This window comes from Bos taurus, chromosome 7, assembly GCF_002263795.3.
Source record: "Bos taurus isolate L1 Dominette 01449 registration number 42190680 breed Hereford chromosome 7, ARS-UCD2.0, whole genome shotgun sequence".
NCBI lineage: Eukaryota > Metazoa > Chordata > Mammalia > Artiodactyla > Bovidae > Bos > Bos taurus.
The window spans coordinates 70891123-70918319 of record NC_037334.1 but is presented as its reverse complement, the minus strand read 5'-3'; the positions used below and the strand labels follow the sequence as shown (position 1 = coordinate 70918319).

At 42.3% G+C, this 27197-nt stretch overlaps 1 protein-coding gene across 3 annotated transcripts; it reads left to right on the top strand.

Annotated features, from left to right (window-relative positions):
• The first annotated feature begins 6528 nt into the window (after positions 1-6528).
• IL12B (interleukin 12B) lies at positions 6529-26869 on the top strand. 3 transcript variants are annotated; one of them, XM_005209679.5, is made up of 8 exons: positions 6529-6664; positions 10660-10747; positions 13928-14203; positions 14790-14907; positions 16938-17155; positions 18555-18712; positions 20329-20454; positions 21028-22093. In XM_005209679.5, exons 2-7 carry the CDS (start codon positions 10660-10662, stop codon positions 20452-20454), a joined length of 984 nt encoding a protein of 327 aa, XP_005209736.2. In that variant the 5' UTR covers positions 6529-6664; the 3' UTR covers positions 21028-22093.
• The last annotated feature ends 328 nt before the right edge of the window (positions 26870-27197 follow it).

The window sequence follows — 27197 nt, the reverse complement described above, 5'->3', positions numbered from 1 at the left end:
CAATTTGATCCTGATAATTCCTCTGAGGTAGGTACTGTGAGCAGTGCCATCTTCCTCAGAGGAGGACACCAAGGCTCACAGAATTGAAGGAATTTGCCCAATATCATCCAGCTAGTGGAACAGAGCTGAGGCCAAAATCCAAGACTGTTCAACTGCAGGATCTGTTTGTTGTGCTACTTCTTGCTATACTTGAAGATGCTGCTCTTCCTTTTTTTTTTTAATTTTATTTTATTTTTAAACTTTACATAATTGTATTAGTTTTGCCAAATATCAAAATGAATCCACCACAGGTATACATGTGTTCCCCATCCTGAACCCTCCTCCCTCCTCCCTCCCCACACCATCCCTCTGGGTCGTCCCAGTGCACTAGCCCCAAGCATCCAGTATCGTGCATCGAACCTGGACTGGCATCTCGTTTCATACATGATATTTTACATGTTTCAATGCCATTCTCCCAAATCTTCCCACCCTCTCCCTCTCCCACAGAGTCCATAAGACTGTTCTATACATCAGTGTCTCTTTTGCTGTCTCATATACAGGGTTATCGTTACCATCTTTCTAAATTCCATATATATGCATTAGTATACTGTATTGGTGTTTTTCTTTCTGGCTTACTTCACTCTGTATAATAGGCTCCAGTTTCATCCACCTCATTAGAACTGATTCAAATGTATTCTTTTTAACGGCTGAGTAATACCCCATTGTGTATATGTACCATAGCTTTCTTATCCATTCATCTGCTGATGGACATCTAGGTTGCTTCCATGTCCTGGCTATTATAAACAGTGCTGCGATGAACATTGGGGTACATGTGTCTCTTTCCCTTCTGGTTTCCTCAGTGTGTATGCCCAGCAGTGCTCTTCCTTTTTGCTAAATTTCTCTGGCATCCCAAATCCTACAGAGTGGTGTTTCATCACCACTGATGCTTACACCATAAACATGATAATGCCTCAGGCATAAATTCGTCTGGTTGCTAATCACCCACTCAGTGCCTTGCCACATTTTTGTCTTGGCATCATTTAACTTTCAGGCCTTATCAGGTCTCCCCAGAGTAAGCACAGCCTGTTGATGGCAGCGCCCAAGTCTGACAGTTTTAGCCCCCAAAGCCTACAGGAACATCTTTCACCTGGTAAAAACATAAGTAAAATTAAGTTCCATATATTTGGTTGTCACATATTCAAATACAATGACTAAAAGATTATCACCAAATGTGAACAGTAAGTTTAGGACAGCCTGACTTGGCTATGGTAAAAAACAATTTCACAATGGGGAGTCCAAGAGCTACTTCAAGAAGGAAAACATTTAATAACCTTAGTACTGTTTTATTTTTTTTAAGCCAGAATCATGAGTTATTTTTTAAAGCACCATAAAACATAAATAGACAGGAGTTTTAAACCCCCAAATTGGAATGAAAATGACAGGGCAAGAGACTAGGGTCAATAGTTATCTTCCTGAGCAGACTTCCAGAGCAAGATATAATAAAAGCTCAGAAGAATACAAACTCCTGTGAACAAAGAAATGAATGTAGCCTCAAATGTGAGTTCCAAATCATCAGTCACAATGGAAGATGCACCAAATCACAGACCCTGTTTTTTGGTCAAGTTACTTCTTATTTACTATGTGTACCAGGATGAGCAGCAGAAATATTCTTTACTAAATGGTAGTTTAACAATTCATCCTGCAAATGCAGGGTAGCCAGTTGATAGGCAATAATCATCTTTTTGGTTTGAGTTGATGTAAAAAGGAACCATCAGACAGCAGATGGTAGGGCTTCGCCCCAGATGCCTACCTTCTCACCTGTGTCCCACTTTGCCTTGTTCTATCTGTCTCTGCTAGTTGCAAAACCAGACCAACTGTTTCCACACCTTTCCAGCATAAGCATTTAAACACCTCGGCAATTCTACAGTCCAGAGCACACCCACTTCCTTCCGGTTGTCCACACACACCCATTCCTTTCACTGGGATTAACATAAAATTGCATTTAGAGATGAAGAGAAAAGTATTTCCATATGCAAATTAAAATATCCATTTCCGACTGGAATATCTGACTTACTCTGCAGTCAGTCCAGTAGAGCAGGTCAAAGATGCCCACTTGGTTGATGAACTTCAGAAGTGACTACATCCAACACGTGCTGCTACATAGCACAAGCCCAGGAAAGAAGGATGACATAGAAATGTGATCAAAGCCATGGCTGAAGGAGAAGAGGCTGATGAAAATATCTTAGTTTCGGTAAAAATGAAGCTGACTTTAGGGATCTTTTACAAAGTACTAAGACAAAAAATAGGCATCTGAAGGACACTTGAAGTAATTGAATGAGGTCACTTCAGGCAAGTCTTCTGCCTCAAGGAAAAATCATAGTTAGGGCAGACGCCTCTCCAACACCGTCCACAAAATACAGCTCTTCACAGTAACTTGGCAACTTTCATCCCCAGAGAAGTTTATAATCCAGGAACACATTCAGTCATATTTGACATATAGATTATGTTCAAACACAGGACTGTCTGGTTACAGAACGCAAATTCCTAACCACTAAACATTCTGCCCTTTTTGTATATTTCATTCACCCCCTTTTCAATGACATTTTCCAATTAGGAAAGCAATACAAGTTCATTTTAGACATACTGGAATATTTAGGAAATTTTAAAAAGGACAAAAATAATCTACTATTGTACCACTCCGATATACACTGTTAAATTTTTGTCTATAGAATTCTAGCAACTTCCCTGGCAATCCAGTGCTTAAGAGACTTTGCTTTCCAATGCCTGGGGTGTGGGTTCCATCCCAGGTTGGGAAGCTAAGATCCCACATGCCTAGTAGACAAAAAGCCAAAACATAAAACAGAAGCAATATTGTAACAAATTCAGTAAAGACTTTAAAAATGATTCACATTAAAAAAATCTTTAAAAAAAAAAAAACTTCAAATTTTTTTTTCTGCAAGAGCACACTTCTGAGAGGGCAGGTGGGGATTACCGCCAATGCCTTTAAACTGCACGTGTCCCTTCAAGAGCAGCTGACCAATTTGGGGAAGAAGCCTTGGTCCTCATGAGCCACAAAACTGCCATACTGCGTCACTCTGTTGGCACTACTAACCAGTCAGACACACCTAAAAGGCACACCCTTGGGGACCTGCCATTTCCATCTGGTTGGAGTATTCATTCCTATGGAATCCTGATCCTCTAGCAGTTCAGGGGCAAACCTAACTTGGCTAACACTTTCATTGCAAAGACAGGTGGAGGCTGCTGGACACAAAACAGACTATCACAAGGAAAGAGCAATTTGCAGAAGAATATGTATGGTATGATTCCATTCTGATAGCTATAAATACATAGAAAAGGGCTAAGAGTAGTCTCTGGAGGAATACACATCAAAATGTTAGCACTGGTGACCTCTGGGAGCCACATGAATCAGCACCTCAACTTTTTATTCTATCTTTATTTGTATGGTTTGAAGTTTTTACAAGCATGCATACATGTATTGCTTGGGTAATTTTTTTTAAATATTTCAATTTTACAGAGTACACGGCTTCCCCTTTTTTTGAAACTTGTATAGAAATTCAGAGCATTCTTTTAGAAAAAAAAGTTTGTGGTCAAAAATTCTTCAAGTTATTTTTAGTTTCTAGGGGAATCCTCTCTGTCTTACAGGTCAGCATGGCTGCTGTCTGTCAGCAGAACTGCCTTTCCCAGAGGAAAAGCCACAGGGAGATCACAGCCTCTGGTTCAGTTTGCCTGGGGTCAGGCTCGGTCTGAATGGTGAAGTGGGACAGCGTGATAAACCTCTTCTTTGAAATCAGGACATGGGCTGACATCACCAGAGTGCTGGCCGGCCTTGTGGGGTGACCAGAGATGAGTAAGGAGTGGATGTTATCTCCAGGAGGTAGAGCACAGGGGCTGTGTAGCATGTATCACATGTGGGCAACAGTCCCCACATCACAAACACCGGCAAACTTGTTAAAAAGGAAATTCCTGAGCCCCACTCCAGATCTCGTGAGTCACAAGCTCTGAGGGTTGGGCCCCAAAACCTGAATTTTTTTTCTTATCTGTCGATAAAGTATGAGAACTACTTTCCTCAGTGGGTGAAGTGGCCTTGTCAAAATAGGTAGTCAGTCCTCTGGGCAGAGGTCGGACAAGTACAGGTTCTTCTTTCTCATCTTGGCTACCTGAATGGTCAGAGCCAAATTAATGGCCCAACTGTAGTGATGTGGTTTAATGGCATGAGGACAATGAGGAGCCCTCTTCTTGGCCCCTCACATTGATTCCCCGACTTCTTTCATTCCTCTTGCCATCTTCAATGTCCCCATTTGAGCTAACAAGAGTCTTCCTGGGATAAGCAGGACAAAATGAATAAATGAGTAAAAGCAGCCATTTATTAAGCACTTAGCCGGATACTGTACTAAATGCATTACATCGTATTTCATTTAATCTTCACAACAAACCTAAGACCAGGTACTATTATTAATCCCATTTTATAGATGTGTGAACTGAGGCTTAGAGATGTTAATAATTTGCAGAGCAGGTGTTGGAATCCAGGTCTCTACTTTCAGAGCCTATGTTCTTAAACACATAGTATTTGCCCTTGGCATAGGTGAACAGTAGTGGCCCCACACTTTCCATATAAGACTTGCCCTGAAGCTGCAATCTGATTGGAAAAGAGGGTGGTGATGGGAAAGGCTTACCTTGAAGCTTTTATTTTTTGCATAACAAGCACACTATTTTAAATTAGATTTTATGCTTCAGATCAATTTTTTTTAATTTTGAAGAAGATTTTATGAACATTTTTAAATGTTTTGTCTTATTTTATGTATGTATATATTTACAAAGGGTCACAAAAGGTCTCATCTGTTTTGGTGCAGCCATTGTAAATGAATTAGTAAAAGTCATGTTAAATTCATTTTCAATTTTCTGTTCAGTAGCCACTGATGACTTGCTGGGGGAAATATATGTCTTTTTACAGGAAGGACTCCTCGACCTGGTACATATTTTAATACATATTTAATATATGTGTATATTATAGAAAAACAACAAAAAAGTCAAACTGTGAAAAGGCCCCATCACTGCCTAGCTATACTCCTCAAGGGATGCCCACTGTAAAAAGCGCATGCACACACCTGCGCGCGCACACACACACACAGTATCATATCACCAACATACAATAGAACCTTATGTGAACTACTTTGTTCACATAACCATATATCTCAAACATACGACGTTGTGCTTTGTTGTTTAACCTGAGAACTCCGTTCACCTTCAAGCCTGGAGGGCAGAGGAGCCCGGAGATGCCCCTCTGAGCTGGAGGTACCGTCTCCGCCCAAGTCAGAGCACAGGGCTGGATAACCAGTGGGACTGCCTGCTAAGCGCCCCCGCCCTCCCGCGGTCGGGACAGCGGCGGGAGGGAGGAAGTGCGGCTGGGAAGCTCCGCCGCTCTCGCCCGGGTTCCCCGTTTTCCCTGACCGAGACTGCGAGGAAACTTAGTGTGGAAATCTGCACCCACCTTAAACCCGGCCGGCCCCAGGAACTTCCCTCGCGGCTGGGACCTGAGGCTTGGATGGAGAAGTCACTACAGCACGCGCGGACCCCGGGCGCTGCGCGGGGACCGTTTCGCAGCAGCGCCCTCTGTCGGCGATGTACGTATTTGAGCACGGCCTGCACTTGCTCCCTGTAGTATTTGGTGTAGGTGTTTTTAATGTTTCTGTTCGTGCGCAGATGGGAATCGGGGTGTCTAAAACAGATGTACACCTTTGCACCTCTCTTAAACTCTGCTGGAAATCTTCAGATAGTTCTGCTACCTCTGTGCATCTGTGTAGAGCTCCTAGGGTCATAGATTTGTGTGAAAATGAGTGTGAAGTCTGGGTGCCCAAAGAAGTGTACCTTGAGTGTGGCATTGGTTGTATACATGCCTGTGGATATTTCACTTTCTGCTCACATCCGTCTATCAGTAAGTACCTGTGAGCGTAGACAGTATTCCTACATATTTTGAGTGTTATTAGTAATATACATGTTTATCATCTTCCCAGGGCTGTGTCTTTATGAGTGTGCACAGTGTGTTGGAGGGTTGGCAGGGACACAATGGGTAGTAAGAGTATGTTTCTGAAATCCACACGTTAAAGGCGTAATATGGGGAAGGGCGTTCAGGACATACTAAACCTTTGCCCTCATCTCATCCTCTTTGACTTCAGGAGGACCGTAGATTTTGCTTTCCAACCCTCCAGCATACAATTGCTGGATCCTGACCTGAACTCATCCTCCGGCTCGACGTCTCCTTGTTCTTCCTTCTTGTCTGCGGAGTCCAGGGAGGTTGCCTCTTACTGCCTCTGATCTCTTCGGCCATGATGTCAACTCAAAGAAGTGAGCATCCCATCTCCTTCCTTTTTCTCCACCCGAAAGTCATTTCCTCTTAGTTCACTACCTGGGATTTTGATGCCTGTGTTCCCTCTGAGCTATTGATACACATAGAGAGAGAAAAAAAGGAACTGCTTGAAATTCCCCAGAAGGTTGTGAGAGTTGTTTTCAGTGTTGCAATTTGGAACAAGTCAGTTTCTAGTTTAAGTTTCCATCAGAAAGCTTGTTAGGAGTAGGGTATATAAGCTCCAAGAGTAGCAACAGCAGCATCAGAAGCAGAAACAACTGTTTCAGACCCAGCGAACTCTGCAGCAGGAGCAGAAGCAAGGTAAGCATTTCCCTGTCCCTGTCGCCCCTTCCACAGGCCACAGGCTGTCCAGGGGTATAAAGTATTCATTTTAAAAGTCAACTAATAATAATTATTTACTAAGGTCTATGAAGGAACGCATATTTTTTAGAAAGGTTTGTCTTATTTTAAAGTAGTATGTGTATAAAAATGTTTTCTTCAATATTAACATTCATCAGTTAAAGGATTGTATAGAACTAAAGTGAGTGGTGCTTCCCTTGTTATTGTAAACTTACTAAAAGCCTTTCATTCAATAAGTAATAATAAATTCAAGAAATAATTGAATTCATGCTTAGACCTCATAACTGTATATTGTTAGCATAGTTAGTCCCATATTTGTGGTGGGTTTGTGACAATCAACTAGATTAATAGTTGGGTTATCTAGATCTTTTGGATTAACTAATCACTTAAACAATGGAAAGCAACTCCAATGTTTAAAATTACTTTGTGAAGTTTTAAAATCTGTAAGAAGAGGGAAAAATGATCATCTCTACTATACTGGTATCTGATGGTTGCCCAGGTTAATCATGCACAATAATTTTCAGGTTAAAAAAATAATCATTAGTTTAAAATATCATTTTAAAAAAGAGATTACTAAACCTGAGCTGATGGCCCACTTTGTTTTCAAATGAAGAATTTCAAGGTATTAGAAAGAATTTGGGCAGCCTCTTAGACTTCATTTTATTGGGGTCTGAGATGTTATGGTTTCTGTCCATTCATCCATTCTTCTAATAATGAAATCCCTCTAAGATAGATTCTCTCTGCTAGACTCTGGGGACAAAGTATAGAATAAGACAGATGTGGCTGCTGCCATCAGAGAGCTCAGTGTTGTAGGGAAGACAAACGTGAAAGAAGCAGCAATATGATTGCAGTTGTCTTAAGTAGGTGCTGTCAAAGGAGGAATGGAGCTCTGAGAGGAAACCGCCGGGAGTCCTGCCTTCATCAGGGCACCGTGCTGAATACTTTATGTGAATTATTTCATTATCATTTTATCACAACAGGGTGACCATTTTACAGATTAGGAGTGTGAGCCTCAAAGAGAGCAAGTGACTTGACCAGAGTCATACACCTAAAAAGTGGCAGAGCTGGGATGCCAACACAGAGCTGCCTATGTCTAAAACTAGGGCCATTTGCATTTGCTACACATGCCTTCTGTGACTATGTCTTTTTATCTTTAAATGATAATTCTCTTTTCTGATTAAAAAGTAGTGAACGAAATAAAACTTGAAAGAGAGACACTCAGCCAAACGTCACTGGCATGCCCATGTTAACACCAGAGTTAGGGAGCCTTAACACACTACAGTATCTAGGGATCTGACATCCATCATATAAAGGTTTCAAGAGTTTAGAAAACCTGTGAAATTGCATTTTCCAACATTTAATCCTTAAAACTCTCAAATTGAGCATGTTGAGAAAATGTGGTCTATGGGATACAGCCCAACAACCCTTTGAGATGGGTATTACATCCATTTTACGGCTGAGGAAAATGAGGCTTAGAGAGTAATTTGGCCCATATCATATGACTAGTGAGTGGTGGAACCAGAATTCAAGCCCATGGTATCAGATGATCAAGAGAACAACAGGGTAACTGCAGGCAGCCTCTTTGTGGTTTCCCCTGCATTTGATTAAGAGAGTAGCCCAGCACCATCTCCACCTTCTGCCACTGTCCTGTGGTTTAAAATGTAGATGATACAAAAATGGGAGTTGCTTCTTAGAACCATCACCAAGGCCCTCTTGACTGTGAAGTATGGTTCACCTGATATTCTCAGATGCATCTGAGGCCCGGAGAGGAAGTGCTGGGCACCTAGCTAAAGGGAAAACCCCAGTGTTAAGAGAGCATAAAGGACTCACCAGAAGGTGCCAGGAATCTGTTTTTTCATTCCCAGAGTGCTGACATCTGGGTTTTATAGGCCTGTATAATTGCAGTGCCTCTGGGCATTTCCCTATAGCCAGGCATGACTTTTTTTTCATTTTTATTTTATTTTATTATTGGAGCACTGTTGCTTTACACTGCTGTGTCAGTTTCTGCTGTACAGCAAAGTGAATCAGCCATATGTATACATATATCTCCTCTTTTTGGATTTCCTTCCCATTTAGGTCACCACAGAGCACAAGCAGAGTTCCCTGTGCTATACAGTAGGTTCTCATTAGTTATCTGTTTTATACACAGTAGTATATATATACAGGCAGGACTTTTTAATTTGTCCATCATGCACAAGAGAGAAATTAAACTCTTACTTTATTTCTTCTTCTGGGTACAAGCTAATATGTTTGGTTTGGCTTCTATAATATGTCATCTCATTGCATTCCCTCAACAATGCTTAGAAATGGGTCTTATACCCATTTTAGAGATGAGGAAACTGAGGCCCAGAGAGTAATTTGGCCAATATAAAACAACTAGTGAGTGCTCAAACCAGAATTCAAGCCCATGCTGCTGGACTCCATGCCTACAAATGTAATACCTGGTCCTCTGTGGCAACTAGAACTTCGCTACAGTCACAACTTGAACTAAACTAAACTAAACTCTTGTCTGTGACCCTGACAAGAGTGCTGATGGTGCTTGGGAAGGGCTGACTTCTAGTCCTGACTCTGCCACTCATAACCTTTATAATATAAGGGAATAAAGTAGGTGGCAAAGTGCCCCTAGGATTAGCATCATTCTGACAGCCATGATTTGTCAATATTTAGTCACCCTGACCAAGGGGTGCTTATTTTTAAGGTATTTTGCCAAAAACTTTTTGAGTCTGGTCTTCATATAGACCAGTGGTTTTTGAAACTATATTCCTACAGAACATTGGAGAGCCAAGATGGATAGAGGTGTGTCAGATTGAAAATAAATAACAATCTCCATCTAATTTTCAGTCTGAAAATTTTCATAAACCCTGAATACTAATCTTGACTGAGTTTCACTGTAACATGGTGAATTCACTATAATATGGCTGATTTAGCACAAAAGTATGCATTTAATTACTCTGTGGTAGATATTCAGTATTTTATGGTCTTCTCCCAAGGAACATCTTGATTTTCAGGGGCTCTGGACCCTGGACATATATTAAATCAATGGACCTTGAAGAGTAGTCCTCAGACCAGCAATATCAGCCTCCCCTGGAAGCTTATAGGAATGTAGATTCCCACACCCAGACTGCTGAATTAGTTATTTTAGGGTCAGGGTAGGGGGTGGGATCACCAGTCTGTGCTTTAGCAAGGATTCCAGGTTATTCTGACATACACTCAAGTTTGAGAACCACTGGATACCTTACATGGGAGGAAATAATCTTTGTGTTTGGAACAATTACAGCCTAAACAAGAGAGAAAGGAGACTTCTTTAACAAGGACTGAACTCATTGCCAGAACTTGAAAGATCACTTCAAATCTGACTCCCCCACCCCACAACGTAAATCCTACAGTCCGGAGTGTCACTGTACATTCTGCCTTGTGCTACAATAATGTGGATATATAGCTTATTTCCCCAACCAGAGGATAGGCATTTAACAAAGTGACTTAAGAAATACTTGTTGAATGAAACTATTTGCTCCTGGAAGTCAGGATCCAGGTAAAAATCCTTTTCAGTTTCAGCTGTTCTAGCTCAGTACCCCCTACTTAGGGAGTAAATAATGACTGAATGTCAATCCAGACAAGTCACGCTCCTTCTCTGACCCTTAGGTTTCTCATCTTAAAAATAAGAGGGTTGTATCAGATGGCTGGCCTTAGGTCTCTTTCAGCTCCAGATCATCTGTGGTTCTCTGTTTGGAGATGCTGTTACCCAGAGACTGGCAGAGGGCTCCTGGAATTCACTGCAAATTAACCTAACAGCACAGAGAAGGAAGCAGAAGATAAAGATTAAAGACAAATGGAATACATAGAATGTGAATATGGCTTGCAAATGTGACTGTGTAACTACTGACATTTTCTCTTCTCCTATCCCTCTTCTTTTTTCTTTTCTTCCTTCTCCTCCTCTGTTTCTGCCCCTCATGCAGATGCACCCTCAGCAGTTGGTCGTTTCCTGGTTTTCCCTGGTTTTGCTGGCATCTCCCATCGTGGCCATGTGGGAACTGGAGAAAAATGGTAACCAGCCTTTCCTGATTCTCTTCGAAGGTCCCAGGGCCTGAGCCAGGACTGTCAGGCAGTCCTGTTGAGAAATTAGACTGAAATGGGCAGGCACTGGGACTTCACTCTGGGATAACGGCGGCCCTCTGTCCTTGTTCCACCTTTGAGGATATCTGTATTGTATGGCTTGACTGTTTGGCTCTCACATTAAATGTCAGAGAAGGAGCTTTTGGTGGACTATGGTAGGAAAAGAGATACAGACTTTACCAGTATTACTAAAAATCAGCTGTATGTTATGATTAAGATTCCAAAGTGAGGGATTTGAAAAGTATAAGAACTATGTCTTCCCCCCCACCATGCAATATCAGCCCCTCAGCTGGCACTGAGATGACTTACCTCTGACCAAGCACTTTGGGGAAAGCACGGGATTTTAGACCCACATTGACTTCCGTTCAGAGCTGATTCTGCCATTTATTAGTTATGTGACCTTGAGCTGGGTCACCTCTGAGCATGAGTTCCCTCAAGTAAACTGAAGTTTACGAAGTGATATCTACTACAAAGATTATTAAATATACTAGTGAATACAGAAGACAACTCAACAGATGACGAAGTGACAGTGAATGTTAGCTAGTATTATTGTTTTGGTTGTTTAAAATAATGTGTCTGGTGATTCAAGGCCATCTATTTATTATCCCAGTGATCAATAAAAATTATAAGTAGAATAATAGATACTTATTATTATAATAAGGGATTCCCTCTATCCTTCTAGTATCTCACACACAACAAATGTGTATTAACAGATTGTTAGCTGTTCCTGAAAAGCCCTCAGATATTTCTCCGTGATGTCAATGTAATAACATAGACAATTACTGTCTTTAATTGTATAATAATAATGTTTATTGAGAACAGCATCTCATTTAATTCTCACAACAACCATAAGAGATAGGAAGTGTTTATACCCCATTTTACCGATGTTAAAAGTAGAGGCTATAGAGATTAAGTAACTTACCAAATTTCACCCAGTAAGGGTGGAACAGGAACTTGACCCCAATTCTGTCTCACTTCAATGCTTATGCACTGAAGTATTTGAAGAAGGCTTTACCAGAAGGACATGAAGCAATTGTTTCCTCTGTCCTCAGACAGCTGAGCAAGAGGAAATAGGCATGCATTTACAGTGAAGACATTGCAGCTGATCATGAGAAACCATCTTTCAGTAGCGAGGAGAACACAGTACAGTGGGTCCCTGAAAGAAATCTGGGGCTCTTCCTCTGTTCTTAAGAATTTACGGAAGACAAGGATCCAACCACCCCTACTCTGCCTCAGGAGAGTCTGAGAGTTTTAGACCCTCCCCTGAATAAAGAGAAAGGTCTGAGCCAGATGACTGTTCCAAACCCTTCCAGCTCTGGGATTTTGAGTGAGCTCAGGAGGTATGGCCCTTGCATAGCCTGCCCTGAGTTACTTCTGATTTGGTAAACCACAGAAATTCCAGAAAGTCAAAGTGAGAAACAATGAGAGGGCATGCGACTCTGGCAATGAGACGAGATGCGCTGGGCGCTAGGTTCTAGACACATCTCCTCATGCAGCTGTTTCCCCTGCCCTTGGACAGGTGTCTTTGTCTTCTGAGTCTTAATTGTGACAGGAAAATAGCCCTGCTGGTCGGTCACCAGTGTGACAGAGAAAGTCGAAGGTGCCGTGTAGTTTTATATCGGCACAGCTGACCATTTTCAGAGCTGGGCCCCAGGTACTTTTACATCAGGTCTGTGTTACCCATCAGTAATTATAAATCCCTTTGATGTCAAGTGGGAACTTTATATTCCATAACGATTCACATTGGGATGCCAATCACAAGAGCCAGCAGTGACAGAGCATTTAAGGACACTGGGTCAAGCTCTTAGATGAATTAGCTCTTGTAAACCACATCTCCACCTTCTGAAACAAGTTCTAATATGTTGCTTATTTTAAAGATGATGACACTCGAAGCTTAGAGTAATTGAGTGCTTTGCCCAAGGCCACAGGCCAGTGTAAAAGATAGAGCTGAGTCCTAACCCAGACCTGTGTTGACTCCAATATCCGGGCTTTTAACTACCATGGCTCTCTAGAGTGGGTTTCAGAATCATCTGCAGAGATTACAAATAGGTCCCTGGACCCAGCTCAAAGTTCTTGATTCAGTAACTGAGAACTTGTAGTTCTAACAGAGCCCAACTACTATGCTGCTGATAGTGGTTGGATGATCATGCATTGAGAACCACTGCATTAAACAGTTCTATTTAATTAATAATTGATGCATGAATGAATGAAGGTTTGATATGAAATACTCTTCAAAATGCGATATTAGGCCATTCCTCAAGTGCCAGTTTAGATGCTGGTATTAGAGGTTCAGGGCAAAGGCCTGAGATATAACTCTTGCAGTTCTAACTTGATGCAACCTTGCTTAACCTCATGGGCCTCAGTACCCTTCTCTATAAAACGGAAAGACTGAGATCTACTGAACTGCCTCGTAAGAGTGTAAAGTCGCTTTTAAAAACACAGAGGGAATGAAAATCTCCATTGGTGAGTTTCATGCAGTAGGAAATAAACTCTTCAATCCCTGTGGAAAATTGGAAAGCAGTTTCTGGCACAGTTGTCTAACCTTTGGTCTGTGAATAACAATAACAACTAATTCTGAGTGACAGATTCTGTGCTAAGTGTTTTACATGCTTTTTTCATTTAATCCTCACAGCCAAACCGACAAGGCAGATACTATTATTATTGTCATTTTACAGACAAGGAAACTGAGGCTCATGGTGATTAAGTATCTTTCTCAAAATTCCCCAGCCAGCTAGTGGGGACAGGATCTCAGTCCTCATCAGTCTTTTTCAGCATTTATTCTCTATGAACGTGAATTATGCTGGAAGTTTCCTATGTCCACCAAGACTTTGAGAAAGAGTATTGTGCTGTTTGTAATTTTTGGTATATCAAGGTCTTCCTCATCTGCCAGCTAATCAGAAGTTAACTATTAATGGCAGCCTGACAATCAGTCAGTGGCAGCTATTACACTCAGCTTCTCTCTTCCACAATTTTGAACCCAAGTGAAGCCTGGTAACCTGAGGTCATCTTCAGCAAGCATTTGCTGTTATTAGCAAGGTTGTGCTTCAGCCATTCAGATGCCCAGGTGATACAAAAAACACAGTCCAGTTCTCCAATCCCTGTGCTCTCCAGTTTATGTTGTAGAATTGGACTGGTATCCTGATGCTCCTGGAGAAACAGTGGTCCTCACATGTGACACTCCTGAAGAAGATGGCATCACCTGGACCTCAGACCAGAGCAGTGAGGTCTTGGGCTCTGGCAAAACCTTGACCATCCAAGTCAAAGAGTTTGGAGATGCTGGGCAGTACACCTGTCACAAAGGAGGCGAGGCTCTGAGTCGTTCACTCCTCCTGCTGCACAAAAAGGAAGATGGAATTTGGTCCACTGATATTTTAAAGGATCAGAAAGGTAATCCCATCCCCTTCGATGGTGTCAGTTTTCTCTTTGGCTCCATAAGAGATTAAAAAAAAAATTTAGAATTTAAAAGGCAAGACAGGCTTAATGTGGTTAATGAAGTCATACCAAGTCCCTTACTGAAACCACTGAAAACCTATATTTTCCTTTGCTTTGTTTTTCCTTTGCTGGACACTTTGGATTATCAACCATCAAAATCTCCTGTTGAGAGAGTTTCAGAGGGAATCTAGATGCTTTTCCTGAGGTTCTTTTCAAATAGCAGTAATATGATTGGATGACTAATGGAAGTTAACATGCAGTGTGCATAACTCAACTCTGGGCTGATAGCCTTGAAAGAAATTAATACCTCCCTCTGATATGTTAGGTGTGTAGTACAATCTACAGAATCAACTTCCTCTTGGGACCTTCCCAGTCCTCGCTGAACTGCCTGCCAGGGGAACAGCAGCATTTTCCTAGGACATAAATGGAAAATCTTCACTCTTATACCATACAGTGGTCTGTAATTTATGGCAATAAAAATCTGCAATTTTAAAAGAAAGAAAATCCCTAAATATTGAATTTTTGTTCTTTTCAAATCCAGAACCCAAAGCTAAGAGTTTTTTAAAATGTGAGGCAAAGGATTATTCTGGACACTTCACCTGCTGGTGGCTGACAGCAATCAGTACTGATTTGAAATTCAGTGTCAAAAGCAGCAGAGGGTAAGTGAAACCGCTGGGGTTTCTCAGCATTTCTCTTGATCTTTCTCATTAAGAAAATAAGGGCAACCTAGCAATACCCTATCGGTTAATGAGAAGGGAGAAAATAAAATCAATCCTATGTTTTTAATCCCCCCCCTCTGCATATACACACCCTTGCCTAAATTAGGGAAAGAACATGAAGGTTTACGCTAATTGCCTGAATAAATGTAAGCATTAGAACAGGATATTATTGGGGCTTGGAATAGCCTCTGCTATGTATGAACCCACACAACCAAATTGCCTGGCAATGCTTCATTAAGGCTCATAGCACCACAGGGAGAGAATAAAAGGAGAAATCAAAGCTATGAAGGACTTGTCAAAATTGCACCTTGAGTCAAAAATAGAAACAAGAGCCCTAGGGCATGTATCTTGTAAGCCCTAAGACCAACTCCAAAAGCTTTGTGAAGCTTCTAAAAATTTTCCCAGGGCCACTTCAACTCCTTTTTCTTCTGCTGGCACTACTAATCTGAAGTTCACTGTTTGTCCAATGCACTTGAACTTACCCCAAGAAACCACTTCCCTTGGTACGGAACCTACGTTAGCCCTCTATGTGACTTCCTTCCCTCTCATCTAAGTTCCCAAACAAAACAGGCTAACGGAACAAACCCTAAGTGATCACCCTGGCCTGGCCACTATTTAACTGAATAAACCATTGGAGTCTTACTATTTCATCATTAAAATGAAAGTGCTTACTAAAGAAATGCTTATATAAGTTCACAGAGACATAGATGCAAGGGTTCATCGTGATGTTCTTGGTAATCTGCAGGGCAAAGGTTAAACAGTGAGGTACATTATACCCCCTCTTATTGTGCGGTCTTCAAAATGAATAACCCAATCCATGTGGTGTGTCATGGAGTACTCCATATGTTCAGAAGAGGGAAAGATGGTTGCAGAATTATATATATACATACACATGTATGTAAATATGGGTGTCCCTGGTGGCTCAATGGTAAAGAATCTGCCTTCCAAACAGGAGATGCGGGTTTGATCCCTGGGTTAGGAAAATTCCCTGGAGAAGGAAATGGCAACCCACTCCAGTATTCTTGCCTGGAGAATCACATGGACAGAAGAGCTTGGCAGGCTACAGTCTATGGGGTCACAAAAGAGTCGAGCACAACTTAGCAACTAAACAACAACATATATAATATAATAATATGTTAGAATTTTAAAACTTATAAAATACATATTTTATATATATATATAATTTGATCCTTTTTCATAAAAATAAAACCGATGTATGTGTATATAGACAAACACATGTATATGCATATACGTGTGTGCATGCTAAGTCACTTCAGTCGTGTCCAACTCTTTACAACCCCATAAACTGTAGCCCACCAGGCTCCTCTGTCCATGTGATTCTCCAGGCAAGAATACTGGAGTGGGTTGCCATGCCCTTCTCCAGGGGATCTTCTCAACCCAGGGATTGAACCTGCATCTCTTACGTCTCCTGCATTGGCAGACAGGTTCTTTACCACTAGCACCACCTGGAAAGTTCTTATGTATACATACATGTGGATAAATGACTGCTTTGAATATTCATAGAATAATGTCTGGAGGGATACAACAAGCCAGGAAAAGTATTTGTATTTATATCTAGGGCATGAGATTATGGTTAAAAGGGGGACTAGAGTTAAAAGAGGCATATACATTTCATTTATACACTATCTCTATCTTCTTAAGAATAGGTATGTATTGATTTTTGTTCAGGAAAATGAATTAAAATGTTTGCTAAGGAGATTTAACCAGGAGCTTTGGATCCAAAAATTTTCAGATTCATTTAGGCCAGAGGCATATAAGTGCAGAGTTGTTTCTAATCATTTGTACTACTTTTTGAAGCAACACTTGGTCTCATGGGGAGAGCAGTTGCTATCCCCTTGAGAGAAATCAAACCAATTGGAGAAATTGCATCCTTGGACAGATGTCTAGCTACAATGGCTAGGGACTCACCTAGAGTCGTGTGACACAGGATAACTTGTCTTTGATTTCAGCTCCTCTGACCCCCGAGGGGTGACGTGCGGAGCAGCGTCGCTCTCAGCAGAGAAGGTCAGCTTGGAGCACAGGGAGTATAACAAGTACACAGTGGAGTGTCAGGAGGGCAGCGCCTGCCCAGCCGCCGAGGAGAGCCTGCTTATTGAGGTCGTGGTAGAAGCTGTGCACAAGCTCAAGTATGAAAACTACACCAGCAGCTTCTTCATCAGGGACATCAGTGAGTCTGCTTGATTGTATGTTGCTTAATCAGGATGATGCCATTCATCACATGTTCACAGTGCTCCATGCGGCAGAGTGAGGGTTTATACCTGCGTTATCTCTTACTCTTCACCTCCACCCCAAAATAATTACAATGTAGATACAATTACTGCTTTTAAGGAAGAGGAAATTGAGTCCTGGTTAGGTTAAACAACTTGCCCCAGATCTCACAGCTAGCAATTCAGACCTAGACTGCCTCAGAAAAAGCAGGCTCCTGGTTATGCTTCTGTTCTGCTACCCAAGCACCTTCCATGATGAATCCAAGAGCAGTCCCTCAAGCATAATATTCATATGCAGAACCAGAGCTTCCCCTCCTAATTGCAATTATTCCCAACTAGTCTTTCTCCAGCATTTGAAAGAGACTTCTTTATAAATTGGCAGATGGAGATTTGGCCATTTGTCATATCCTTCACCCTTTATCCAGTGACCATGCATCGTGCCATAAAGTGTGACAGAATCACAGAACCTGCTCTAGCATTTGTGGAGGGACTGCCTTTGGTGGGAAGCAGAGGGTGGGGTCTTGTTCACGTGAGGTGGCCAGGGAAGGTCTCTGTGACGAGGTGGCATTGTCTGAGTCCTAAAGGAAATAAGATGTCATTGTGTTAAGAAAGAGGAAAGAGTATTTGTGGAACATATAGGAGTCTTTTGTCTTTGTGTGGAGAGGTGCTGGGTCCAGATGTTTCAAGCCCATTCTATGAACTCCCTCTCCTCCCTACATCCTTCTAGAAGAAGGCATATTATTTGAGGACAGAGTCTTTCTGACACTCAGGGATGTGCTTTCTGTGCACAGTCCAGTGGCTGGCACATAACAAGGGCTTTTTATTGAATGAATGTGTCACTGAGCATAGAGACAAGTTGGCTTAACTGCCACAGGACAAGTCTGTGTCAGCTTCCATGAAAGGCGAAAGAAAGGGCACTAAGTGGGACTCTCTCATCTAGTCCCCAGCAAGAGGCTCCACCCTTTCTGAGTTTGGTGCAGAGGGGAACGATTGTAGAGAGGGTGGTCCTTGACTGCCAGCCCAGATGTAAGTCTTGTTGTCTCTGAGATCTTTCCTCTGAGCACCATACAGACGTGGTTCCACCCCCCAGGCCTGTATAATTGCACAGTGATGAGAAGGATTCTGAGTCTCTCTTAGGTTCAGCCAAAGCAGCGGTTGGTGAGGACTGCCTCCCACAGGCTTCAGCGTGAGCATCACTTGCAGGGGTGACTCATGTCTGTCAACCAGATCAGAGAAGTTCAGTAACTATTATATGGACCTAGGCTCAGAGCTGGTCAACAGCGAAAGTGGGGTCAGAAGCCAAAACTACCTTACCCCAAAGCCCCATTAGGAAAATAACTGTTTCTCTCTCTTCTACAGTCAAACCAGACCCACCCAAGAACCTGCAACTGAGACCATTAAAGAATTCTCGGCAGGTGGAGGTCAGCTGGGAGTACCCTGACACGTGGAGCACCCCGCATTCCTACTTCTCCCTGACGTTTTGTGTTCAGGTCCAGGGAAAGAACAAGAGAGAAAAGGTAAGGTGTGGTTCAGATACCATCTGTTCTGTAGTCAGGTTTACGTAGGCCCACATCGAGGAGAAGATCAATAATGCTGCTGCTGCTGCTGCTGCTAAGTCGCTTCAGTCGTGTCCAACTCTGTGCGACCCCATAGACGGCAGCCCACCAGGCTCCCCCGTCCCTGGGATTCTCCAGGCAAGAACACTGGAGTGGGTTGCTATTTCCTTCTCCAATGCGTGAAAGTGGAAAGTCAAAGTGAAGTCGCTCAGTCGTGTCCAACTCTTAGCGACCCCATGGACTGCAGCCTACCAGGCTCCTCCATCCATGGGATTTTCCAGGCAAGAGCTAGTAACAGCTAATGTTTGGTTGGTACTTTCTATGTGCCTGGAACTCTGCTGAGGGTTTTCCCTGCATATCTCACTTAATTCTCATAGTAACCCGAGAAAGGCAGGCAGTGTTATGTGTACTTCACTAGTGAAGACTGTGAAGCTCAGAGAGGTGGAGTGACATGCCCAAGGTCACGCAGTTAGGAAGTGGCAGAACCGGGACGCAAACTCAGTCTCCAGGACACAAAGGCCATGCGCTTAGACCCTACTGCCACCAGTATGGATGATCATTAATTTTTGCTCTCAGAATTGGCCTCGATATAGAAAATCTGGGCTCTAGGAGCCTAAAATAATTGTTTCTAATGAATGAATATAATGGGTGATAGAACATTCATGCTATGTTTCTTCTAAAGTGTTAGATAATTCCTAGCTTGTGAAATTATCTTATTGAACAGAACGTTGTCTCAGACATTGGCATTCAAACTTCCTTGCCTGAGCATCATAATCTCAAGTTCCTAGAGGCCCTTTTATAGATCCAAAGACTCCTTGGACCCCAGTTTTAGAAATCACTAGATAAAGGCCTTATTCAGTATAGTGTTTATATGTGGTAGAAATTCGATGATTCAGGAACTCCCTGAGAATTTTTTTCTGGAAAGGAAGGGCTATTCAGGAGTAGATTTTACCTAGATTTTATTTAAAATCTTGCTATGTGCTTCTCAATATATTATTAATATATAGTATTAATAGATAGTAGTACTTACAGAGCATTTTCTACATGATTAAATACTTTGCTACTTTAACTTTTATAAAATTCTATAATGGAATGATTATTATGATTATCTCTCTTTTATAAATAAGGAACTGAGACACAGAGAAACTAAGACATTTTCCTGTGGCCACATGGCTAATAAACAGCAATGCCTGGGTTTGAACAAAGATATTTCTGACAAAAGGATCAGACTATAGAATTTCAGAATATTCAGGGGACAGCTAGAGGAAATCTTTCTCAGCCTACCACTGGCCTAGTACTAGAGCGAGTGCACATGGGGCCTTCAAGCAAGGCAACTGTGCTGAAAAAATGAAGCCTTGACCAATTTCTTCCTCCAGGCTTTTGGCTTACAAGGTAGAAAAATCGTGCCTATGCTGAGAGCTTCTGTCAGTAGGTGGCGCAAGTTCTACATACGCCCTGTGAATTCCCAGAGTAGTGCCCTGAGACTAAGGTGTGGATGTTTTGGGAGACTGTACTTGTCAAAATATGCCCAGCCCACCTTGTGATTGCTTTGTCAAAAAGTTCCCTCTCCCTTGCAGAAACTCTTCATGGACCAAACCTCAGCCAAAGTCACATGCCACAAGGATGCCAACGTCCGCGTGCAAGCCCGGGACCGCTACTACAGCTCATTCTGGAGTGAATGGGCATCTGTGTCCTGCAGTTAGGTGAGCAAGCCAGCAAAGCCTAGCCCAGACTTGTGCACTCAGTGTACCCACGGCCAGGACAATGGTGGGGATGGTGCGGGGCAGGAAGCGGGGGGCGGTGCCTAACACATAGTCGCCAGAGATAGAACCGTACATTTGTTCATTAATGGGTGTTTATTTGATGGCCATGGTATTCCAAGCACAATGCTCGGCACAGGGACACTACAGTAAAGAAAGCAGGCACAGGTCCCACCCTTCCAGAAGGGAAGGCAAAGAGAGAGAAGTAGCTGAAAGTCAGAGAACTGGTGGCCTGAAAGCTGTAACCAGGAGTTAAAATCTTATCTGGTGACCCCTGGGGCCACTGAAGGGCTTTAAGCAAGGAAATGATATGATCAGATAGATGGTCTTTTAAGAAAACTCCCAAGAGAACCTCTGGCAAGTATAGTACCAGCAAAATCTCAGGCCACATAAGGAAGGGGAGGACCCTTCTGACATGAAATCCCCAAAACCCAACTGCCCAAATAATGTGTTGTGTGAAATAAGGGTTGGCTACTGAATTTTGAATCCACATAGATGCTCGGCATTCTTTTCCAGGTTCTAACCTCAGTATGAAACCTCAGAGGAAAAGTGGAAGACATTATGCTAAATTTTTAAAAGACATGACGGAACAGACCTCCCCAAAGATATTTTCTACCAATTTCCTTTTTTTTAAGATTATAAAGATGTCTTTGCTGTATTTTTATATTTACATGCTAAATGCCCACTGAAACAATCAGCTAATTTATTTATAGTGTTTCCAGCTAGCAGGTCACAGCTGACTTTTATCTTATTTAAATATTTAAGTAATTTATGTATTTATTAATTTATTACTGTTATTTAACATTTGTGTGCCAAGATATGTTTCATACACTCATAACCTGATATAAGGAATGGGCCTTATTATGAAAAATGTGAATTTATGTGTTATTTATACTGACAACTTTTCAGTTGAGGCTGCAAGTGCATCAGTTTTATGACAACCAGTAAGAACACAATGTTCTGATGGCAGCACCATAATATATTTGTGATGAACGGGAACACAAGAGATAGTGAACACACAAGAGACATGAACACACAAACTGAGAAGGTCCTACACAGCAGATATTAGTTCTCGTGTCCACGAAGACTTCCTTGAAGTGGTGGTGATAACTCAGGGCTTTCTGCACCTCTAAGCAAGTTTAGTCTTTGGATACCTGAACTCAGAATTTTAAAAGATGATTGAAATTGAAATTCAGCTTCAGCCTTTCTCGCAGCCCCCACTGCCTTCTATCTCTAAGACATAGGAGAGTGATATGGAGAAATTGTTAGTGTCTGGAAAATACAAAGAACTTACAATTCAAGAGAGAAGACAAGTGTAGTTATGGCAAAGGACATAAAATTGTCATAATTGCCAGTTGTTCCTTAATAGCCACACAAAGAAGCAGACAGATGCAGAGAAAGCAGCCAAGAATCTCTTTCTTGTCAGCATGAGGGAATATGACAAGTGGATTTAACCAGAAAGTGCCAAGCCATTACAATGATTTACTTTCTGTAAAATGACTCCATTTGTTTTCTGTTTACTTATTTACTTTTATATTCTGATGGTGAACTAATAAAAATATAATTCTTCTTTGCAATAATATTTTGGACTTTCTCAGTTGACTGGCTATGCCGTTCCCACGTTGATCAGGGCTGCATTATTTTTCCCCTGTTGTTGAAGAATCACCCCACCTTGGAGCAATTTCGTTTCTGGTTTTGCAGAATGGACCCTTTACCTTTATAGGAAAGTCGGTGTCTTGCTGACCTCAGGAAGTGTCGCTGTGGTCTGACCACAGGGGACTCTGTGAGGGCACTCACCTGCATCATGCCCCTTCAGGGATGGGATATTCTTGCTTCACCTTCTAACCTGGAATCGATCCTACTGGTTTCCAAAGCATCATGAAAAAAATTTCCCAACTGGTAGAGCCATAGGCAGCCCATCCCATAAGTCCAGCTCTGATGTTTATTGAGGGTTTACAGTGTGTCTGGCCAACTGCTTGGGCCCTGGGCTTGAGCAGTTCCAAAAATCCTTGTGTTGCTGCCCCCAAACAGTCCCCACTCCTGGCAAAGCTTATAAGACTAAGATGAAAAGTTAACTTCAACACCACTAAGTGCTAATATGTTCACTGTATATGGCGCCCTGGGGTGAGAATGAAGATGGATCGGTATAACCTGGAGTCACCCAAGAAGGCTAGATAGAGAAGGGGATGTGCCTACTCTGGGCTCAAAGAATGGCCAGGGCCTGCCAGTTCCTCTTTTGTTCCTCCCATGGAAAGAACAAGTGATGGAGTTAAAGAGAATGGTGTCCATTCTCTATCTTCAAAAGCCACATGTACACATCTGGCTACCTTGCAATGGCAAGGTAATTATAATAGGGATGTTTATTTACATTCCTTATTTTAAGTGTTCCCTGAATCCCCAACTTCACTACTTTCCTGGTCTGGACAGATGTTGTGAAGTTTCTGTCATCTTAATCCAACATTTGAAATATCATCTTGTGTGATATGCCCACTCTTGAAAGCACATGACTGGTTAATAGTAACTATATGTATCCTCCTGAGTACCTTTCATCTAGAGATACCAAAACACTTACTGGGCACTTAATAAACAACACTAACCAAGAAAAATATAATTACACCTCATCAGCACAGAGACATGGGGACCTTTCCCAAAACTTCCGGCCAGCCTGGGGCACCACTCAGGTGTCCTGGCTCCACCAATGCCCAGTGCTTTCCTAACACAACCTCTTAGCAGTTGATTAATTTCAGTTACATATAAGTTATGGAGAGTTTTCCTCTTGGAAAGATACTCTCCAGGACAGTCCTTTTTATTGGGAAAATAGCCACTAAAAATTCATCAAATGTCCCAGCAAAAAGCTCAGGATGGGGAACCCAGAGCCTGGGTCCTGGACCTGGCCAGCCCTGCTGTGTGACCATGTGACCTTTGGCAGAGCACCAGACATAACCAGTTCTCACTCCCAGAGGCCTTCTCCCCAGGTACCTCCTCAGCTTAAAGGTTGGGAAGCTAAGTAATCACTTTTCCAGTTGCTCTTGCTTCTTAGCAAGGCCATGAGACCCAGTTCTGGCCCATGAAGTAGAAGAAAACTCTTCTGGGGGTTTACCTGATTTAAAAAACCAGAGCCATGGCTAGTATCTCCCTTCCCCTCCTTCTTCCTCTCTTGACCAGATGAAATTTAAAATGTTTCAGAGGATACCTTGAACCCAGGATAGAAACCATCATGCTAAGACAGTAAAGAGAAAAAGACTCTGAGGCCCTAGTGACATCATCAAGGAGCTGAACCAACCCAGACTTACTGTTGTGTTAGAAAAGCAGACCCATATGTGTGGTTTTTTAATTCTGGTAAAATACAAACAATATAAAATTTACCATTTTAACCATTTTTAGGTGCAGAGTTCAATAGTATTAACTACAGTCACACTGTCTTGCAACCATCACCACCATTCAGCTCCAGAACTTACTCTTCTTCTGAGGCTCTGTACCCATTAAACAACTCTGTTTTTAAAATAGAAAATGAATAAACTGAAAATTAAATAAAGACATCCTCCTAAACATTCAGATCCCCATCTACAGGAGGCTGTTGGCCAAGTCAGATAAAGGAGCCAGGTCAGCACAGGAAGGAACTGGCATCAGAAAATCTAGTTCTACTCCTTAGAGTTGGCACAACCATGGGGAGGCCCTGGAGGACTTGATCCTAATGATGCCACGTGGGATCCTGGTAATACCCTACCTAGCCTGGTAGGGTTGCCATGGTCAGGAAGCCTGCTTCAAGGACAGCCTGAGTGTCAGCAGGATTCACATGGTGGGGTGCAAGAGGAGGAAATGAGGGGTTACCTCTTGAGGGTTAAAAGCACTATGAAATGAGATCATCAGTTTATCGTGATCAGTACAGTACCCGGTCTACCATAAGCACCCAGAAAATTGAAGTTATTTCCACTGACTAGCTCTGTGACCTTGAGCAAGTTACTTAAGCACCTCAAGCCTCAGTAAAATGAGATAATAATGCTTCCTATCTCACAGGGAAGTTGTGAGGATTAAATGGAACAACACTCAGAAAATGCTTAGAAAAATACCTGATCCATAGAAGTACTCGATAAAAGCTTGTTGTTAATAGTCTTAGCATATTACTTATCACCTGAAAGAAGCATAATTTATCACTCACGCTTTTGGGAGGTGGTAAGATGGAGGAGTCATTGCTGGGAGGCCCTGATGTCTCTAAGAACCAGGTTGGGATGGAGGCGGTATTAATCAGCCAGTGGGGAAGAAAGAGGCAGTTCAGCCCCTTGAGACTGAAAACAGTCTTCAGTGTAGAATGCCTTTCTTATAAATAAAGTTGCAAAAACATCCCCATGGGGGATACCAAGATGCAATGAAAGCAGTTGCTGCCCTCAGGGATTGTAGTCTAGTGAAAGAGAAATGGGCCAAATACAGCGACTATATTAAAATACAGGCTAGCTAGCATAAGAGCATGTACACCCTAAAAATTTCTTTTTATAAAGGTTTACAGCTTCTAGGAAGAACCTGTCATTGCTTTTCACCTTCCTGGATGCAATAATTTGGCGTAAACCTACCAATTCACTTCACCTATAAATCAGACTGTAATCATTTCTTTCCATTTCATTTCAGTACAGCCCATCTTCAGGACAGAACCTGTGAGCAAAATATATTTGGACAAGACTTTCTCCAGAGGGTCATATTATACCAAGGAAATGAATTCCCTCTCTCAAGCTCGTAAAATACAAAAATAAAATCAGCTTTTGGGCTGAAGGCAGAAGAGACCAGGCGTGCATACTGAAAAGCCTCCTTATGTGGGAAGCAGAACTGATTCACATTTTCCTTCACGCAGGCCTGGGTGCCAGGGCAGCGGTTGTGCCCAGCCTCTCACCAGGTGGATGCCCGTGTGTGATGGGCTGCAAGGCTCAGCAGCTGCTCACTAGTCTCCCATTTCCTTTTTTCTTTTTATATAACTTTTTTTTTTTTTGGAGTTTACTTGCTTTACAACACTGGGTTTGTTTCTGCTGTACAGCAAAGTAAATCAGCTATACATGTACATATATACATATACTCCCTCTTTGTCACTGCAGAGCATTGAATAGAGTTCCCTGTACTCTACAGTAGGTTCTCATTAGTTACCTATTTTATCCATAGTAGTGTATACACGTCATTCCCAAGCTCCCAATTCATCCCACCCTTTCTGACCCTCCTTGGTGTCCATACATTTGTTCTCTATGTCTGTGTCTCTATTTCTGCTTTGCCAACAGGTTCATCTGTATCATTTTTCTAGATTCCACAGGTATGTGTTAATATACAGTATTAGTTTTTCTCTTACTTTGCTCTGTGTGACAGTCTCTAGGTACATCCACTTCTCTGCAAGGGGCACAATTTCATTCTTTTTTAGGGATGAGTAATATTCCACTGTATATACATCTTCTCTATCCATTCCTCTGTTGATGGACAATTAGGCTGCTTCCATATCCTGACTATTGTTAAGTAGTGCTGCAATGAACACTGGGGTGCAGGTATCTTGAATTATGGTTTTCTCTGGGTATACGCCTAGCCTGAGACTTCTATCTCCTTTCATAAGGAGCACAAACTGACTCTCCCCTGTGCTGTATCCCAATCTACCTGGCATCTTCCCTGACTGCTTGCTAACTTGAGCAAGGGGGGCTCTAGGGAAGTGAGCATTCTTCCTGTGGTCCTGGAATTTGAGGGAGTAGGAAAGTTGCAGGACAAATCTTAGACAAATTACAGTGTCCAGCCAGCTTTATTCTCCTCACACTCACCAGCCGACATTCATACAGGTGGGAGGGAGTTAAAGTGGTGGCAGGGAGTGTGTGGGAGGATTGCCAATGGGGTGTGCACATGTGACCCAGGGCTCAAATCTGCACACACAACTTGCTTACCAGCGATGTGCTCCTAGGCATTTCCTTAATCTCTTTTGGCTCAGTGTCCTCACCTCTAAAACAAGTATGCTGGCAGGGCCATCACCTCCCACAGTTACTATGAGGGTTACCCAAGACCAGGCTCAGAGCACCCAGCACTCAGCAAGTACACAACAATGTTAGGTACACTTGCTGTTTTTCTGAAGTCAGGCCAAAAAGAAGCAACACTAATGCCACCTCATCTTCCCTCCCTACGGCAATGAGGGCAGGTTCGGGACATGTACACAAGCCTTCCCATTCTAATTTGTGAATGCATGTCCTCCTGCCCATGAGCCCTCTCCTGGGTACATTGCCAGCTCACAGCAGTGACACCACCCCCAAATCACAGCACCCAGAGCAATGCTCCATTTCAGTAAACCATTGCATGGGTTTCCATTCAACCTTGTGGAACCAGTGGTGGCTTGCCCCTTTCTCTGAACTCCCTCTTTTTTGTGTTTTTAGGGTCCTTGGAGGCTAATCAGACCAATGGTCCCCTAGCTTGTCTGAGCCATGATCTCTGTGGTCAAATGGAAATCTTAAATGAATTTCCAACATATACAGGGACGGGGGAGGATGGGTACCAAAGGGGCCTTAATTGTGTCTGCAGTATTCTAATTCCTTACAAGAAGGATATATTAGTAGATTTCCTGCAAAATTAAAAATTAATTTTTTATGAAGTCCTACATGTAAAGTAGACAAAAGCAGAACTGGCTGAAGCTTCCCACCCACTCAGTCTCACCTACCTACTCACCACTGAGAGCCTGGGGT

Bases quoted from the DNA above. Each gene is read 5' to 3' on its own strand.
- IL12B (XM_010807562.4), top strand. From the start codon at position 10,555: ATGGCTTGCAAATGTGACTGTGTAACTACTGACATTTTCTCTTCTCCT. The intron at 14,204-14,789 runs GTAATCCCATCC...TTTCAAATCCAG, and splicing joins TATTTTAAAGGATCAGAAAG to AACCCAAAGCTAAGAGTTTT. The intron at 17,156-18,554 runs GTGAGTCTGCTT...TCTCTTCTACAG, and splicing joins CTTCTTCATCAGGGACATCA to TCAAACCAGACCCACCCAAG.